The 16,803-nt window shown below is 40.3% G+C and overlaps 1 protein-coding gene across 3 annotated transcripts in view; it reads right to left on the bottom strand.

Annotated features, from left to right (window-relative positions):
- Positions 1-904: 904 nt before the first annotated feature.
- amot (angiomotin) overlaps positions 905-16,803 on the bottom strand; it is a 44,880-nt gene continuing 28,981 nt past the window's right edge. For all 3 annotated transcript variants that reach the window (XM_061740271.1, XM_061740273.1, XM_061740272.1), the window contains 8 exons: positions 15,813-15,905; positions 14,280-14,425; positions 13,021-13,170; positions 9,601-9,797; positions 7,883-8,017; positions 6,421-6,659; positions 4,489-4,743; positions 905-2,112 (listed from right to left, as the gene is read on the bottom strand). In XM_061740271.1, the coding sequence (XP_061596255.1) occupies positions 1,979-2,112; positions 4,489-4,743; positions 6,421-6,659; positions 7,883-8,017; positions 9,601-9,797; positions 13,021-13,170; positions 14,280-14,425; positions 15,813-15,905 (1,349 nt within the window). In that variant the 3' untranslated portion in view covers positions 905-1,978. The remainder of the gene's footprint in view (positions 2,113-4,488; positions 4,744-6,420; positions 6,660-7,882; positions 8,018-9,600; positions 9,798-13,020; positions 13,171-14,279; positions 14,426-15,812; positions 15,906-16,803) is intronic.

Raw genomic sequence — 16,803 nt, 5'->3', positions numbered from 1 at the left:
AAAAACCACAAACGAAACACGAAACCGACACGGAACCGACCAAAAACACGAGCAGCAATCGACCCAAATCTCGAGATCCAATCACAATCTGAGCTAAACTACCACTACTGCGACTAACTAACGCCTGCTCTCAGTAGCCAACAGACAATAATATGACAATAATATGTGCAATATCTGCCAATCTACCTCACAACACTCCACCTGCTTTTCTGCACTGTTTAACTGTATATACTGTTCATATCCTGTGTTTATACATATTTATACGTATCTTTTGTATTTTTTATTTCTGACTTTTCAATCTTTTTACCCCTCCCCTATATGTGTGTACTGCTGACAACAAATAAGTTTCCCCACTGAGGGATAAAATAAAGGATATCTTATCTTATCTTAACCCCAAAAACTACAGAGCAAGCATGCAGGTGAACAAGCCAATGTGTATGTCTATGTGTGTGTGTGCGTGTATGTATATGTCTGTGTGGCTGTGTGTATTTGTATGTTCCGTGTGTATATGTATATGTCTGAGTGACTGTATGTGTGTGTGAGCGTGTATATATGTGTGGCTATGTGTGTGTATGTATGCATGTATGTATGTATGTATATGTGTGTATATATCTATGTGGCTGTGTGTATGTGTGTGTGTAATAATCCTGTCAAAGCTCATACTGAAGTGTATCTATAGTGGAGGAGGGGGGGCAGGAGACCCTGATGTTTCTTCTAAAGTCACACAGCAACATGGTCTGCTGTTCCCCGCTGAAGGAGACATCAGCCCAGTCTCCCCTGCTGAAGCTGCATCTACTGGACAAGCTGATTAATCATGGGGCTACTTGTCAACAATTATTTTGGGCTCCATTTTTGTTAAATAAATAACGACACAGTGAACAAAGTAAGATGTAGTTGTTCATCCACTATGATCAAATGATTTTTATTACATTTTTTTAAACAAAAACAGGATTAAAAGAGAAGGCACTTTTCTTAAAATCTGATTCTCAGAAATGAGTTTGATTATTTATGAAATGATTTTATATATATAACAAACAAGACGGCAGCAATAAAACATGCTGCCAAAGATTGTAATTTACAATTTTATAAATCTAATTTTTTTGTGGTTACATAGGCCGGAGCAGTACATACACTTGGTGGATATACTATTTACATATAAAGAAAGTTTTATGGCATTAATCTTCATCTGTGGTTGCCCAGGTAGCAGGTTTATCTGAAGTTTTAACATAAACACATGAGCTACCATCAGACTTCTTGAAGAAATGCAGCACATTGTGCACTAAACACTACAGATGGTAGCTCATACATTTGGTCCAATGAAGTTTACCTTCTTCTTACGGGTCCAGGTGAGGTTGGGATTACTTACAGCTGCTCTCTTCTGGCAGCTTTGTCTTCATTACATGTTTGGAAGTCAAAAAATACTGTTGCACAATTACATTCACCAACTCTGCCAGCTCAGAGTGTGCGATTATACATCAGGAGTGACAGAAAACATACAAAAATTTAAATTTTGCTGTGTCTCTCTTTTCTCTCCGTGTTTGTGTCTGTGTGTGTGAGAGAGAGAAAGAGATAGAGAGAGATGTGGATTTTGGCTCTCAGCACCGTCCAGCTGCGTCACTTTTAGAGACACAAATGAAAAAGAACGACTCTTTCAGTTTTCGTTTAACAGGTATGTTACCACTGCAACTGAAGCAACATCGAAGGCACCAATGAAATAGGGTCAACAAATAAATAAGAGTTTAATGTGACTAGTTTAGGTCAGAAACAAAGTGTAAGACAGGACTGCTGCAGCTGAACCTTCACCGTCAGATCCCTGCAGTCCTTCAGCCAGAGGGAGAGAAAGATAAATGTAAACAGATATGAAGGCTGACATCGCTGCCCCGCAGACAAAGCTGAACGCCGGGAGATGAAGGATAGACAACAGGGAGGGGAGACGACCGGGAGACGACACTCTATGGTTCCGGTTAAGATGGTGTGGTCAGATGAGAATCTCCACCACGTCTGTGTCTACGTCCTGCTGGGAAGGCGGCGCTGGGGGCGGCGCTGGTTGCTGTGGGTGGGACTGGAGGGGGAACCGTCGCTCCAGAGTGCTGCTGTGGAAGACTGGAACATCTGCAGGGAGGAGCAGAACAAATGTTGACCATTCAATTAAAAACTAAAATGATGGCGCTGCTGTGGAATTTAAATAATCTGCTCTGTTTTTCAAAGATCTAAGCTGGGATTTCAGTTAGTAGTTCTTCACCACTGTCAGAACATTTACATGAAACTAGATTCAAGTTGCATTACTGCATCAGTCTGAGTTTGAGTGTATGAGGAGGAACAGGGACTTCTCTCAGTCGGACTAAAGCAGGGTACACGTAAGGATTTTTTGACATCTGAAGAGATATTTAGTCTCTGTAGAGACTCCACACTAGGAATGGGTGATATTTTACCGTTCACGATATACCGTCACAAAAATTCCTCATGATAAGAATTTGTCATCTCGTGGTAAAAACGATAAATTCCCGTTGATGATGTTTTTGTGTAAAACTGATTTATGGTTCTGCGTTAAATCAACGCACAACGTACGTGAAGGAAGGAAGGAAGGAAGGAAGGAAGGAAGGAAGGAAGGAAGGAAGGAAGGAAGGAGGAAGGAAGGAAGGAAGGAAGGAAGGAAGGAAGGAAGGAAGGAAGGAAGGAAGGAAGGAAGGAAGGAAGGAAGGAAGGAAGGAAGGAAGGAAGGAAGGAAGGAAGGAAGGGAAGGGAAGAAGAAAGGAGAGAGCAGGAGGAAAGAAGGAAGGGAGGGAAAAAAGAAGAAAGGAAGGAAGGAAGGAAAGGGGAGAAGGAAGGGAGAAAACAAGGAAAGGAGGAAGGAAGGGAGAAAAGAGGAAGGAAGGAAATGAGCCTGAAAGAAAGAAAGAAAGAAAGAAAGAAAGAATTGAGCCAGAAAGAAAGAAAGAAAGAAAGAATTGAGCCAGAAAGAAAGAAAGAAAGAAAGAAAGAAAGAAAGAAAGAAAGAAAGAAAGAATTGAGCCAGAAAGAAAGAAAGAAAGAAAGAATTGAGCCAGAAAGAAAGAAAGAAAGAAAGAAAGAAAGAAAGAATTGAGCCAGAAAGAAAGAAAGAAAAAAGGATAGATTTATAGTTGAAAAGGTGGAGTTGAATTGGTATTTTTTTATTGTCATTTTTATCGTTATCGGGATAAATGCCAGAAATTATCGTGATACATTTTTTAGTCCATACCAACCATCCCTACTCCACACAACACAGCACACCACATACAATGCATCAATAGCCAAAAAAAATGTGGCCAGCTCGCCCTCTGGATTGGCTCCATTGTGTTTCATGTCACAATCGCTGTCGGCTGGACCCACACACGGAGGTTTTTGGTCGTAATTTTTGAACAAGTTTACACAAGTTTACAATCTAGTCCCAGACTAGACTAGTTAACTAGTTTCACTGGAACTAATTAACAGGTTTTACAGTCTAGTTACAGTCTATTTTGTCAAGTTATCAGGACTAGTAGAATGGCTTCACAGTCTGGTGCCAGACTAGTTAAAGCCTAATTAACATGAAGGCTTTGACTAGTTAACCAGTGTTAACTAGCATAATATATAATATTAACACTAGTTAATTAGTGGTAACCCAGTCAACAGTTCCACAAGAACTTGTTTACAGAACTCGTTTACTTGTTTTACAGTTTAGTGCCAGAGTAGCCAGTAACAAGTTAAAACTAGTTAAATTAGCAGAATTAGTCAACTGGATAAGTTAACAGGTTTTACAGTCTTCAAGGTGTCTCTCTCTGTCCACACACAGCTGTGAGACCAGACTAGGTGTTTAAATTACACAATTCTGAGACAAGATTTAAGAAGATTTAGAAGATATGCCGTGAATAAAGTCAAGACGTGACCATAACATTTTCATTTGATGGTTAAATTATAGTCACTACAATATATCAGTAAAATATGGGCTGCTCTGGATTTCTGCTTGTTGCTTCCAAAAAGAGTTATGATCACATGGAAACAGAAGGACAAGCCTTAAATCAATAATCCAATTGAACATAACTTTTTATTACTTTTTTATTACTTTTTGAAAACATTTTCTTTAGAGATTTTCTCAGAAACTCTCCAATGTTCTGTTAATATGGACTAAAAAAAGCTCTGGCCTGCAGTAATCTTAAAATGACATCCCGACATCTACGTTTAGTTCTGTTTACTGGAATTTAGAGGTGTTGATCAGAGGCCGCTGACGTGGCACTAACACTGGACGGCATGTTCACGTCCCACTTCTTCTTTACCTGCTGACTTTCAGAGTAAAGGAGGGGGACTATTCTAGGACATAACCAAGTCAACGTAAACTGACTCTGAGGAAAGTGGTTAAGTGGTCTAAAAGAGGAAAGGGTTCCTGCAGACTAAAGAGTAAAGAACAAACAACAAACAACACCAGTTTGTTGTTTGTTCTTTACTCTTCGCCCTTAGATGGCGTACGTGTGATGGACGGCGTACGCTAACCTGCGAAGCGGTCGGGGATGTATACGGGGCTGGGGTTGGACAGCCGGGCTGGCAGGGTCATACTCTGGACGGCTGGCGTGGTGGGCTTGCCGGTATCCTGACTCTGGCCCTTGTCCGTCTGCGTGCAGCTGTCTCTGCTGCCCGTCTTTGAGTGGCCCGCCGTCAACGAGGTGGCGGACAGGACCGGGGAGGGGGAGGACGAGATCGACTCTGTCCTCAGAGACTCCGTGCGACACTCCGGACCTAGCAGAACCCCTGCAGAACCAAAGGAACAACTTCTCAATAAAAACAAAACGGAAGGTCAGCTGAAACAAGCAGTTCCCCTCTTGTACATTTGTTTCTAGAGACTTCTTCTCTAAACATGCACTTTTTTTTTGATGCACCACAGAGTGATGCATCAAAAAAAAAAAAGAAAGTCCATGTGAACCGTTACTTCTAAATTAGACGATTGAACTTCCTTGCAAGTTGTAAAAAGAGCCTCAGCTGATGCCGAATGCTGCAGCCACAGTTCGGAGGAGGATGAGCCTCATAGTTGAAGATCATCTGATCAGGGGTCACGTATTGCCATACACATTGTCAGTTGACAGGACCCAACTATAAAGTAGTGAAACTCACTTAGTCAGGAGGGATTTGAGAAAAAAAAAAAAAAAAGACTGCGTGAAGTGGTGTTCCGCACAACTGCTGATGCTTTAGGACAACTGGAAGACATTGAATAGTTTTGAGGGAGCTAGTCTTCAGGGACCACCTGACCTGCTGGTCCAGGATGAAGACCGGATCATTAGCTGACTTAGGTCACCAAGACCAAGAGGATCTTTCTGGATCTGCTGAACTGGACGCAGCAACGCTCTGGTTTCGAGCAACATGAACCTTTTCAGCTAGAGCTGCTGACAGGTCGGACATCCCTCAGTCGAGATAAAATACTAATCGAGATAAAAGCCAGATCCTTAAGTGTGTCTGAACAGACAAACATTTAAAACACAATTTGCAGCGAAAAACTGGTTCTGTAAAGTTGTCTTTTTAAAAGAAAACTAACATGTCACAGAAAATGTTGGCTGCTACTCCGATTTGCAGTGAAACTTTTTTTTTTTTTCTAGACGTGCTAAAGCTTACACAGTTGTGCAATCACGGATATAATATCATCTTCACACAGAGAAAACGTATCAGTTTACTTTAGATTTAAGTTGTAGCAATCACTTTAAAGCATTTAAATTAGGTTACACATGGTTTTCTTTCATTGTTCGAGTGTAATTCATAAGTGTTTCAACGTGAAGATTTCTTTTTCAAATCCTAGAAGTCTAGCAGAAAATATTTTGCTGTATAAAAATGAGTTTCATTACTTTATTGTTGGGCACTGTCAACTGACAAAATGGTACTCAAAATTTCCCCACCAGGCCCGGAATACACGTGGCGTTAGGCACAAATCTGGACCTCTACCTGTAACTGCACTGCATTTAGTTTGACCGAACTGAACCCGTTTACTTTCCGGATAAATTGTACTGAGATGTATTTATGTTGTGAACTGGTTCTTTACAAAAAGACTGAACTGTCAAAAGTCTCAATAACCGGGGTTTCATCTGATGTTCATGAGATGTGAGGCTTCATGTGTCCAGATGTTTAGAGAAATCCAACTTTTCTGTTCATAAAAGAATAATGGTGCCCACCAGATCTTTACCATTGTTTCATCACTGATTGATACATGTGATCCATCCATCCATGCTGCTTCACTCAGCAGGTAGTTGGTCATGCTTGGATGACCTGATATGAGAAAATGGCCTGCTGTTGTATGAAAAGCTCCCTCTGGAAGGACTATTGAGTTCCAGTTAGCGCGCAGGTAAATGCAATCAGTCCTGAGAAACATCCATGAGATGCTCTAATGGAGCCACAGCACCATCTAAGTTCAGAACGTCACATTGTAAAACCACAGGTTCTTACCCAGACTGCCTTTCCAGCTCGTGTCCTTGCGTTCTTCGGTGATTGGTGAACTACTGAGTCCCAGGCTGTGCGACAGCAGACTAGAGCCACCAGAACCCGTGTTGGAGATGGACATCAGGGACTTGGAGGGCCTCATGGCGGACGGTGCATCTGACTTGTTGGGCTCTTTCCTGGAACGCTGGTGGAGCACCTTGATCATGGCATCCTTCTCAATGATCTGAGCGTGGAGATTCTTGATCCTGGATGGAGGAGCAGGACAGAGTCAGAGACCGAGAGCAGCATCAACGTGGTTACAGGTGGTCTGTATCAGTGAAGATTCTCAGTTCTACTTCCTGTTTACACAGATGCTTTAACAGCTTAGCCAAGAAACGTTAGAGACAGACCTGCAAACATCATCTCAAAGAAACCAACATCATTACGAGGACACAGACCACTCTGCGCTGTCACATCCAAAACCTAGTACTTTTTAATCCATCTTTTGTGTAAGAATATAAATAAGAATCATCTGATCGTAGCACAACGTTGTAAGTAGTATTAAAACACAATGACACAATGTCAAGAGGGAATAACAGTCTGGAAAGAGTTATAAAACTATTTCTAAAGTATTTGGAGTTCCATGATCTGCAGTGAGAGAGATTATTCATAAGTGGAAAATAGGGCTGGGTGATTTTGGACAAAAATAAAATCCCAATTTTTTTCTCTGAAAACCCGATTTTTGATTTCGATTTCGATTTTTTTGGTAAAACTACAAAAGACAACGGAATAAATTGTTTCAAATATTTTATCTTCATTTTTAAAGAAAAATAGCAAACAAATTTCTCTATTGGGAATGAAGTGCAATTGAAAGATACTGTAAATCCTCCTTGAGTTTAGTAAAGTGACAACATTTAATTTTCTTGACCAAACAAAGATGACTAGACGAGCTCTGTCTGTAATGCAGACAGCTCTCTTCTTCTTTTCCAGCTATATGAAAAAGAGAGAGGAAAAATCGATTCTCCGATTTTCCTTTTTTTAACATCATCTTGATTAATAAATCCGATTTAGATTTAAAATCGATTAATCGCACAGCCCTAGTGGAAAACAAGACTGAGACCCTGAAATCTGAGGGTGAGCTTGTTTGTGAATGTTATAAAAAGTGAAGATATCTTGGTCAAATAAAACTTTGTGACAGCCCCCTACTCCCAGGAACCACCACCTGACTGGGAAAAACCCTGATCGTTTATGTTCTCAGCTTTTTTTGAAACATTAAAACAATAAATGAGAGGGTAAATCTCCTCAAAAGAGAAAATAACATCTGTTCTCAAGACCCATCTCAAGCCCAGAAGATGAAACTGTGGAAAACAGTGTTGATGATCTGATTAATTAAGAATTAAATTATTATTGATCTGTCTACCTGTGAGCTGCTTTTGTATTTCCACGACCAGCTGACAAAGAGGCCGTCTGTAAGTGTTCGGTTCCTTACCGGCTCTCCATGTCCAGACACCTCCGGTTGGCCATGAGGATCTCTTCTTCCTCCTTCTGGATTCGAGCCTCGACAGAGGTCTCGTAGCTGCTGCTGGGGGAGTGGCTAATGTATGCAGATGACGTACCTGTATCCCTGCAGGAAACAGAGGAGAGCCAGAGTCAAAGATTGACTATTTATTTGTGCTTCTTGGTTATTATTAGGGCCCGAGCACCTTCAGTGCGAAGGCCCTATTGTATCTGTAGGAATTTTTCTTTCTTTCTTTTTCTTCTGACGAAAGGAGGGCCTTTTTGCCCCCCTAAACGTGCCCAAAAAGTCACCAAATTTTGCATGCAAGTCAGGCCTGGCGAAAAATTTGATATTTAATGGTTTGCATTAATGGGCGTGGCAAAATGGCTCAACAGCGCCCCCTTGAAAACTTTGTGCCTCAAGCCCAAGAATGCGGTATGTCGTACACGCACGAAAATCGGTACACACCTGTATCATGGCGCAACTGAAAGAAAAGTCTCTTGGCGTCATGCCCGAAACCGAACAGGAAGTCGGCCATTTTGAATTAGTTGTGTCATTTTGGCGAAATTTATGCCATTCCTTCGGCAGTTAATTCAGCCCGAACCGTAACGTGCACCCAGGTGTGTTATACATCAAAATGTGCGTCTACATCCTGCGACACCACGCATTACTTTTCTCTTTCAAAAGTGTTACCGTGGCGACGCTAGACGCCAAAAGGCGCGCCCGCCCTTCATGTGATTGGTCCATATTTGATAGTTCTCCAAAAGTCACCAAATTTTGCATGCAAGCCAGACTTGGCGATAAATTTGATATTTCATGGTTTGCATTAATGGGCGTGGCCTAACGGCTCAACAGTGCCCCCTAGAATACTTTTATCTGCCATAACTTTTGAATGGTTTGACATAGGAAGTCGTGGGTGATGTCATGGGACTTTGTACTGGGTTCTTAAGCTTCGTTGGCCTTAATTAGCCCCGCCCCTTCTTCTGATTGGTTGTCCCTTTTTTCTGCTATAACATTGGAATGGTTTGACATAGAGAGTCGTGGGTGGTGTCATCAGATTCTGTATGGAGTCCTTGACCTTCATTGGCCTGAATTAGCCCCGCCCCTTCTTCTGATTGGTTGTCCCTTTTTTCTGCTATAACTTTTGAATGGTTTGACATAGGAAGTTGTGGGTGGTGTCTTTTCTGATATGCTTATGGGGGGCGGTGGCCGTGAGTGCGAGGGCCCGTTCATCGCTGCTTGCAGCTTTAATTATGGTCTTGTTATTACATCAATTTCTTCAGGGACACCAGGAAGAATGAAAAACAGATGTGTGCAGCCAACCTTTTGGAGTGTTCATGGTGTTAAAACCTTTCCAACAGATCAAAGGTTACTACATTCTGAAGATTAATGGATTTATACAGTACTTTTTTTAGTTTTGTTGACCTATCAAAACCCTTTAACAAGCCACAATGACCAATTCAAACACTTTAATTCAGGTTTTCTTCAAGCGCCAGCATCAGTAAATAAGAACCACAAAATAATCAGATCATTTCAGGACCCTTCACCGGTAGTAATGTTGAAACACTGCATTCAGGTGTTATCAAATCCCATCTAGTAAAGCTTTTCATGTCACCATGTGTCAAGTGTGAGCATGTGTTTATGAATAATCATATACATCTGAACAGATGTCCACAATTTCCGTGCTGCTGCTGCAGAAGGTCACCCACCTCTGTGTGGCCACAGATGCAGCAGCATCCAAAGCGAACTGCCTCATGACACTCTCCTCCAGGTACTTCTGCTCCCACTTGGTCATGTCGGCCTCCAGAGCCAGGATCCGCTCCTCCTTCTCCCTCAGGTGTTCCATTAACGCTGTGGCGTTGTACTCCGAGGGAGCCACACCATTAGCCTGGGAGTTCCCCTGACGCTATGGTTTGTAGGAGAACAGAAGAGAGCAGAGAAAAGCATTGGAAATAAGTGTTAACAAATGTAATTCAAGTGACTTATGTCTACATATTGCCATGAAGACAGTAACACATCAACATGGGATCATCTGGTAGCAGAACAGGCAAACATGTCACCCGTCTTTCCTTCAGATTCTGTTGTTTGGTGTCACATGACTTCAGATATGACACCAACTCATTGCTACTCTCCAGAACACGGGTCAGTTTGTCATCTCAGTCATAACTAACATGGATGCTGATGGGAGTTTGTTTCCATGTAGGAGCAGCTGGTGGAGTTTTCAAAACCGCCAAAAAAAAGAGCGTCTGATCCCCAACAAGCTGCAGAGGTGAAGTTAAGGAACGAAAAAGAGGGCGTTTTAACCATTCCTTTCCTCCATAAGCTCTGTCCAGCTAGACTTCAGAAGCAGGGTCCCCCCTTATGAGCCAGGTCCTGCTCACAGACTACTGGAGAAGCAGCAGAGAAGCATGTAAGACAGCAGCTCTGCATCCTGGCCTGGACTGTCTGGTGGAGTGTCTAATAATATCAGCCAAATTTCTAGAAATAAAAGCTGCACCATCCTGGGTGGGATGAATGCCGTCTCTTGTAATCAAACCAAAGATAACTGAAAGCGCTGGATGTAATGATGCATTTCTTTACTTTGTAGAAAAGGCTGTAAAATGAGGAAGTTCAACTCTGTCAAAAGAAACCACAGACATGAAAACTACTCTTGCCTTAACAAAACAAACAATTTTTTCTTTTTTCTCAACACTAAGATGTCTTTAGATTGAAAATATCTTGAATTTTTCCCACGAAAGTGATTGTTTCTCAGGTGGTTTCAACTTTGACAGTGTTGAATGTCTAACTTTAAAATTCTGTTTAAAATATGAAAATTTCCACCTTCTTGAAATCATCTGTAGGAATATGTTCATTTGATTCGTTTCCCTAAAAACCCAAAGGCCACGTCATTTTCTGAACACCACCGAGAAAACCAGCAACAGAAGGATGACATGCAGCTAAACATATCATCATGTTCAGATTAGGGAGGGGACCAGAGAAACCTATTGAATCCAACATTGGTGTAGTTACACAGCACCGCAATATTAATTTTAGTGACTTCCGACTGGCGTAGACAGGTGTCAATAGCTTCAACATACGTGATAACTTTAACAAATTTACAATTTGCTTCAATGTCGCCCATGCACCTAACTATAAGCCATGGCTCAAAATAGCATCAAAATAAAGTTGCCCATTACCAATTTATGTAATAATTGCTCTGGGGTCATGTTCTGGGTCTCTGGAAAGATCCTAGAGACAACTTCTGTTGTAATAGACGCTATATAAATACAATTGAGTTGAATCATGGGGAATGTGAGGTCCCTCAAAGTGGAAGACCCATGAGTTCTGACGAGGTCGTGTATATAAATGACAAAGACGTGTCTGCAGGAACATGATGTTTACTCCAACAGCTTCATACGGGTACATCATACGATGTACCCGTCTTCTGAAACCATGGTAACCTTCACAGTCCAATCATCCTTAAATGACACAGGTGATTCCTAAAACTACCGTTTTGGGAAACTTCCTAAACACCGTTGTTAAGTTATGTTGTTGGAATGACAGATCTGGAGCTCTGGTTCAAAGATTAGTTCCTGGTGGCCAAATCATCTACGTCAGTGGAAGTATGTTAGCATGTAGAGTTATAAAATAGAGATATTTTGGAGAAAAGAAAAGAGTAAGCAACCATGTCTGAGGATGTTGCACAAAAATGTCTGGTTACAGGGATTTTTGGAAATGTAGCCATTAAAAAAAAAAAAAAAAAAAAATGGCTTTACTTTGGTCGACTTTCTTGACAAATATTAATTTCAAAGGCAAAACATTATATGATCATTATTGATCCCCAAAGGCAAGTCAATTACTTAATTATAGTGAATTTACTTCAGTAAATTGTGGCATACGACTCATTTGTAGAACTTGTGGCCTATCAGGTGATTCACGACTAACACAAAAGCTTAGGCGGGGAACCAATACAAGCAGATTCCTCCCAGCCACTGAGACTCACCTCATTTCTTTTATGAATACCGTATTTTCTGGACTATAAGCCGCACCTGTATATAAGCCGCACCCGCTCTATTTTAAAAAAAACAATAAAAAAAAGATATACAAGCCGCACCTGTATATAAGCCGCACCCACTTTTATTTAAAAAAAAAAACATATGCAAGCCGCAGATATTTATGTTGTTAGATTAGATATTTACTACATGTACAGAAGGATTTTGAACTGTGAATGATGTACATGTTTGTACCTAAATAGATCCTTTCCCAACAGTGTCTTTTAACACGGCAGCAACTTTGCTGATTAAAACTGGACAGAACCAAGAGAAAATAACCGCTATTTATTTATCTATTTATCTGTTTGAAATCTGCTTCTACTTCTATCTGCTAAAGAAGAAGTAGCGTATTCTTCTTTGCATTTATTTTGTCTTAGTTTTTATTCTAATTCCGGTTAGCACTCCCCCTAGCGGTGGAAGAAAAATCCACAGAATAGCCGCACCTTTGTATAAGCCGCATAGTTCAAAACCTAGGAAAAAAGTAGCGGCTTATAGTCCAGAAAATACGGTAATCATGTTTCTGGGGTTTTGTGATTTTATCCTATTTCTTGGGTTTGATGGTTTTATCATATTTCTTGGGTTTTTTGGTTTTATTTCTTGAGGGTTTATGATCTAATCATATTTCTTTGGTTTCAGACTCAATAGTTTTAACTGTAAACATATGAAAACACAACCTATACAACAGACACATGTTTGAAGCACTAATGATTTACTACGAGCTTTCATGTGCTTGATGGAATCAAAGAAACTACTCAGACAGGTTTCACCCTGGTGATCATAACTATTGATCAGCTACTATGTACCACACTGATGCTCTGAGTGACCTGACAGGAAATTAACTTCACGTGTTAAAGGGAACACATCTACAGACAGAGATAATTTCAGTGACATTACGATTAAAAAAAAGTTATCATTTCATTTTCATCAGTTTGCTGTAATGCGTGCGTACAGTATACTCTCTCATGCTTTGTGTGGATAAATATGACTTCAATGATCTGTGTCATCTGGGTCTGAAGAGGCTCACTGGGAACATGTTAATAAATGTGTCTCCGGTTTAGGACAGGTAAGCAGCGTTTCCTGTCCACGTGGATGTGTTACCTGCTGCATGCGGAGTGACTCCAGCTCTCGCTCCAATCTGGTGCGCAGTCGGTGTTCCAGCTGTTCCCTCTTCTCACAAGCTGCCTGCAGCTGAGCCAGAGCCTGCTGCATCCTTTCCACCTTCTCCACGTAAACCTGCTTCTTCTTCAGCTGTAAACACACACACAGACTTAGCCTGAGCTGGAAAACACACTGTCACATTGGAGAATGAACATAATTTCACACATGTGGATATAAACATGAACCAAAACCTAAAAAATCCCTCCATCAGCTTTCAGGGTGATGAATACAGTAAAAGAAAAGAACTGTCTTAGAATATTTTCCCATCTGGCCTGTTTCATTCAACTAAAGCCAGTGCAGTTTGCTCAGCTGCCACTCAAATCCTGGTGGGGACCAGACAAAGGGAACTAGACTCTCTGGAAAGATGGGTCTCCGTCCAGTTCCAAATGGACCAAACCACACGATGGAAAGGTCACTACAGAGCAGGAAGATCTCTCCTGTAAACATCCATCCCTGCATCCATCCGTCTTTCCCTCCATCCATTTCAGCTGATCTGAGATCAGGTTTTGGGGACAGCCGCCCAAGCAAGTAAGACCCGACTTCCCATGTCCCTGGCCACTAGGAATGGGCGATATTTTACCGTTCACGATATACCGTCAAAAAAATTCTCCACGGTAAGAATTTGTGATCTCGTGGTAAAAACGATAAATTCCCGTTGATGACGGAAGGAAGGAAGAAATGAGCCAGAATGAAGAAAGAAAGAAAGAAAGAAAGAAAGAAAGAAAGAAAGAAAGAAAGAAAGAAAGAAAGAAAGAAAGAAAGAAAGAAATGAACCTGTAAGAAAGAAAAAAAGAAAGAAAGAAATGAACCAGAAAGAAAAAAGAAAGAAAGAAAGAAAGAAAGAGAAATGAGCCAGAAAGAAAGAAAGAAAGAAAAAAAGAAAGAAAGAAATGAACCAGAAAGAAAAAAGAAAGAAAGAAAGAAAGAAAAAAAGAAAGAAAGAAATGAGCCAGAAAGAAAGAAAGAAAGAAAGAAAGAAAGAAAGAAAGAAAGAAAGAAAGAAAGAAGGATAAATTCCCGTTGATACGTTGGTGTAGTTTAGTAGTATTTTGTATCTTTTAGAGCAGTGTTTTGGGGGCTCCAAAGACTGAATGTGGTGATAGATTTATAGTCAGTCCCCCACAGTCCTGTACACAGGCCGAGTCTGTAACAGCAGACAAACTGACTGGAGCACCAGTATAACCAGTATGAGCTCTCACCTCCTCCTCCAGTTTGACCACCTTGGCCTGGGCGTTGTTGAGAGCCTGGTCTCGGATCTCGATGTGCCTCCTCTGGTCGTCTGATGTGGAGCGCAGGGCATTGAGCTCCATCTCCAGCTTCTCCTTCTCACGCTGCATTTCTTTGTCTGAAACAGAGAAGATAAAAGATAAATCTAGGTTCAGGTCATCATCTTGGAAATGGTTCATGTGATAATCACAGTAGATAAGCCAGCTCACATAATATATCTTAGAAATAATTTAGATTGCTTTATTCTTATTTGGATTTTGTCAGAATTTTTCATTTTTATTGGAATTCCTTATTTTTATGGATTTATTTAATTGAGGCACACATAATTGGGATTATATAACCACGTAGTTATTTAGTTGGGAGCCTGTTGCAGCATCACAGATGTTAATTTATGTAGCAGCAGCAAGAAGCTTCTTTGACAGAAACGGATCACAGCATCACCTGCATTTCATGTCCTCACCAGCAAGTAGCGCAAGAGAGCAGCCAAGTGCTTGTGTTTTGCTTTTTTACTTACCGGTAAATTTAATTTCATTTATAATTTAAAACGTTTTATGAAACCTTATTTAAATTTGTATTACTTCAATTTTATTTTCATTTCTGTCAAATTGAATTAAATGTATTGCTATTCATTTTGTAAATGTATCTTAAATTTAAATTCATTAATTGTTTCTTTTCAAAACTTATATACTGCCAACTTTAATTGATATAATGTAATTGTCATTATTGTTTAAATAATTACAAAAAAAAACTAAGGATTAGGAGCCAGTAAAGGCCTTGTTAGAACTCAACTATAAACCTCTGAGTGGCAACATCTAACATCTCTCAGGTGTCTACAGGTGGGAACATCCTTTCACCTGCGTGTTGTTTAAGTTAGTGCCACGACACAGACGAAACACCATTAAACTATATCAGGTCTTAAACTAATACAAACCATTTCCTGAAGAGCAACCAGCTTTCCACCTAAATCCACCTGCATTTCCCTATCATTAGCAGCTTTTTAACAACAAAACTCTTGCCTGGCTGACTCCCAGAGATTTCATCGGATCAACTTCATATTTGGCATGTTTCATATTTCTAATATCTCTATTGAATTATCTCTACACCTGCCTAAAATGATCAACAAATCTTTGCTGCCTCCCAGTCTTTTTCCCTTGGCCATCTACCTCTTGCTTTTTGCTCCATCTTTCTCTTACTAGTATGCTAACTTCACCTCCATCCCTTATCATCTCCTCCTGTAGTATTTATAAGAATATATACTGTAATTTATTTATTTTTAATGATGAATTCTAAATATATAAAATTATTTATTTAAAAAAAACTTGAGTGAGCAACTTGATGAGTTTAGCATGAGCTAAATCAAGCTACCGTAGGTAACCCAGTTAATCCAGTTTGGGATTAACTGGGTTTTGGATGGAGTCAGTTCTTACCAACATGTTGATGTAATGGTAAACAAAAAAGGGGATTCAAAAAAGACAGAACCATGAATGTCTGTGTGTCAGTCATACTCTGTGTCAGCAGCTGGGAGATGGTCTTCCGGTTGTCCTCTGAGCCGTCACACTCTTTGGAAGCAAGCTGCTTGTTTGCTGTCTCCATGCGCTCTTTAAAACATCACAACATAAATGCAGGGATGAAACACAAATTTCTGGTACCTGCATGACTCTGATAAAGCTCAGTAACTTTTCTGCTTGATTAAAAAAATACCACGTTATTATTTTAGTATCTGGTGTCCTCCTCTGGCGTGCGTCCATCAAAGTTATTTTACATCAACAAACCTCCACTACACAGCCATAGTCCAGATTAGAGTTCAGTAAACTGCATAAATGAACACTGAACAGAATAAACATCTGTTTTAAAACACTTTACGGTGGATATGTGGACCTCAAACATGATGTCTAATCAGTAGTCATACCCAAGTATCAGAAAAGAGAAGAATTATATATTTTTTATGTGATGGCAGCAAAGCATCTACAAGAGAGTTGAGACATGGACAACAAAAGGATGGAAAGTAGCTGGTACTAAGAAGTAGTACCTGGAGAAACATCTACAGATCAACAGATCAGTGGGATGATATAAAAAAGTTCCTCTTAAAGATGCAGTCTCTCTCAAGTACAGATACACAGAAGTTTGTCTGTCTGAGAAAGTGATCATGATTGTGTAATAAACATTAGTTCATGGAATCAGGAACATTAAGAAATACAATTACCACCCACTAATGCAGATAAAAGTAAACACCGGTGAACATCATTTAGAAACACCACCACTCCTGCTCTATGACCTGCTGAATGGAGGTCACACATGTCACATTCAGCAACCTTTACTCAAAGAACCTCTGGAAACCTTCCATTATGAGCTTTCAAGCCTAAAATAACACACCACCACATTCCCAACATAAAACTAATACTGCATAAACAACTCAGTCCAACAACTCAGGTCCCAGCTCTTCTCCACCGGCTGACGAGAAAAATAGATTTGTTTTAGTGATCCCAACAAAGAAAT

Source organism: Cololabis saira, chromosome 14 (genome assembly GCF_033807715.1).
Source record: "Cololabis saira isolate AMF1-May2022 chromosome 14, fColSai1.1, whole genome shotgun sequence".
NCBI classification, from domain to species: domain Eukaryota; kingdom Metazoa; phylum Chordata; class Actinopteri; order Beloniformes; family Belonidae; genus Cololabis; species Cololabis saira.
Note: the sequence above shows the minus strand (reverse complement) of the source record. Positions and strands in the feature narration are given on the sequence as shown.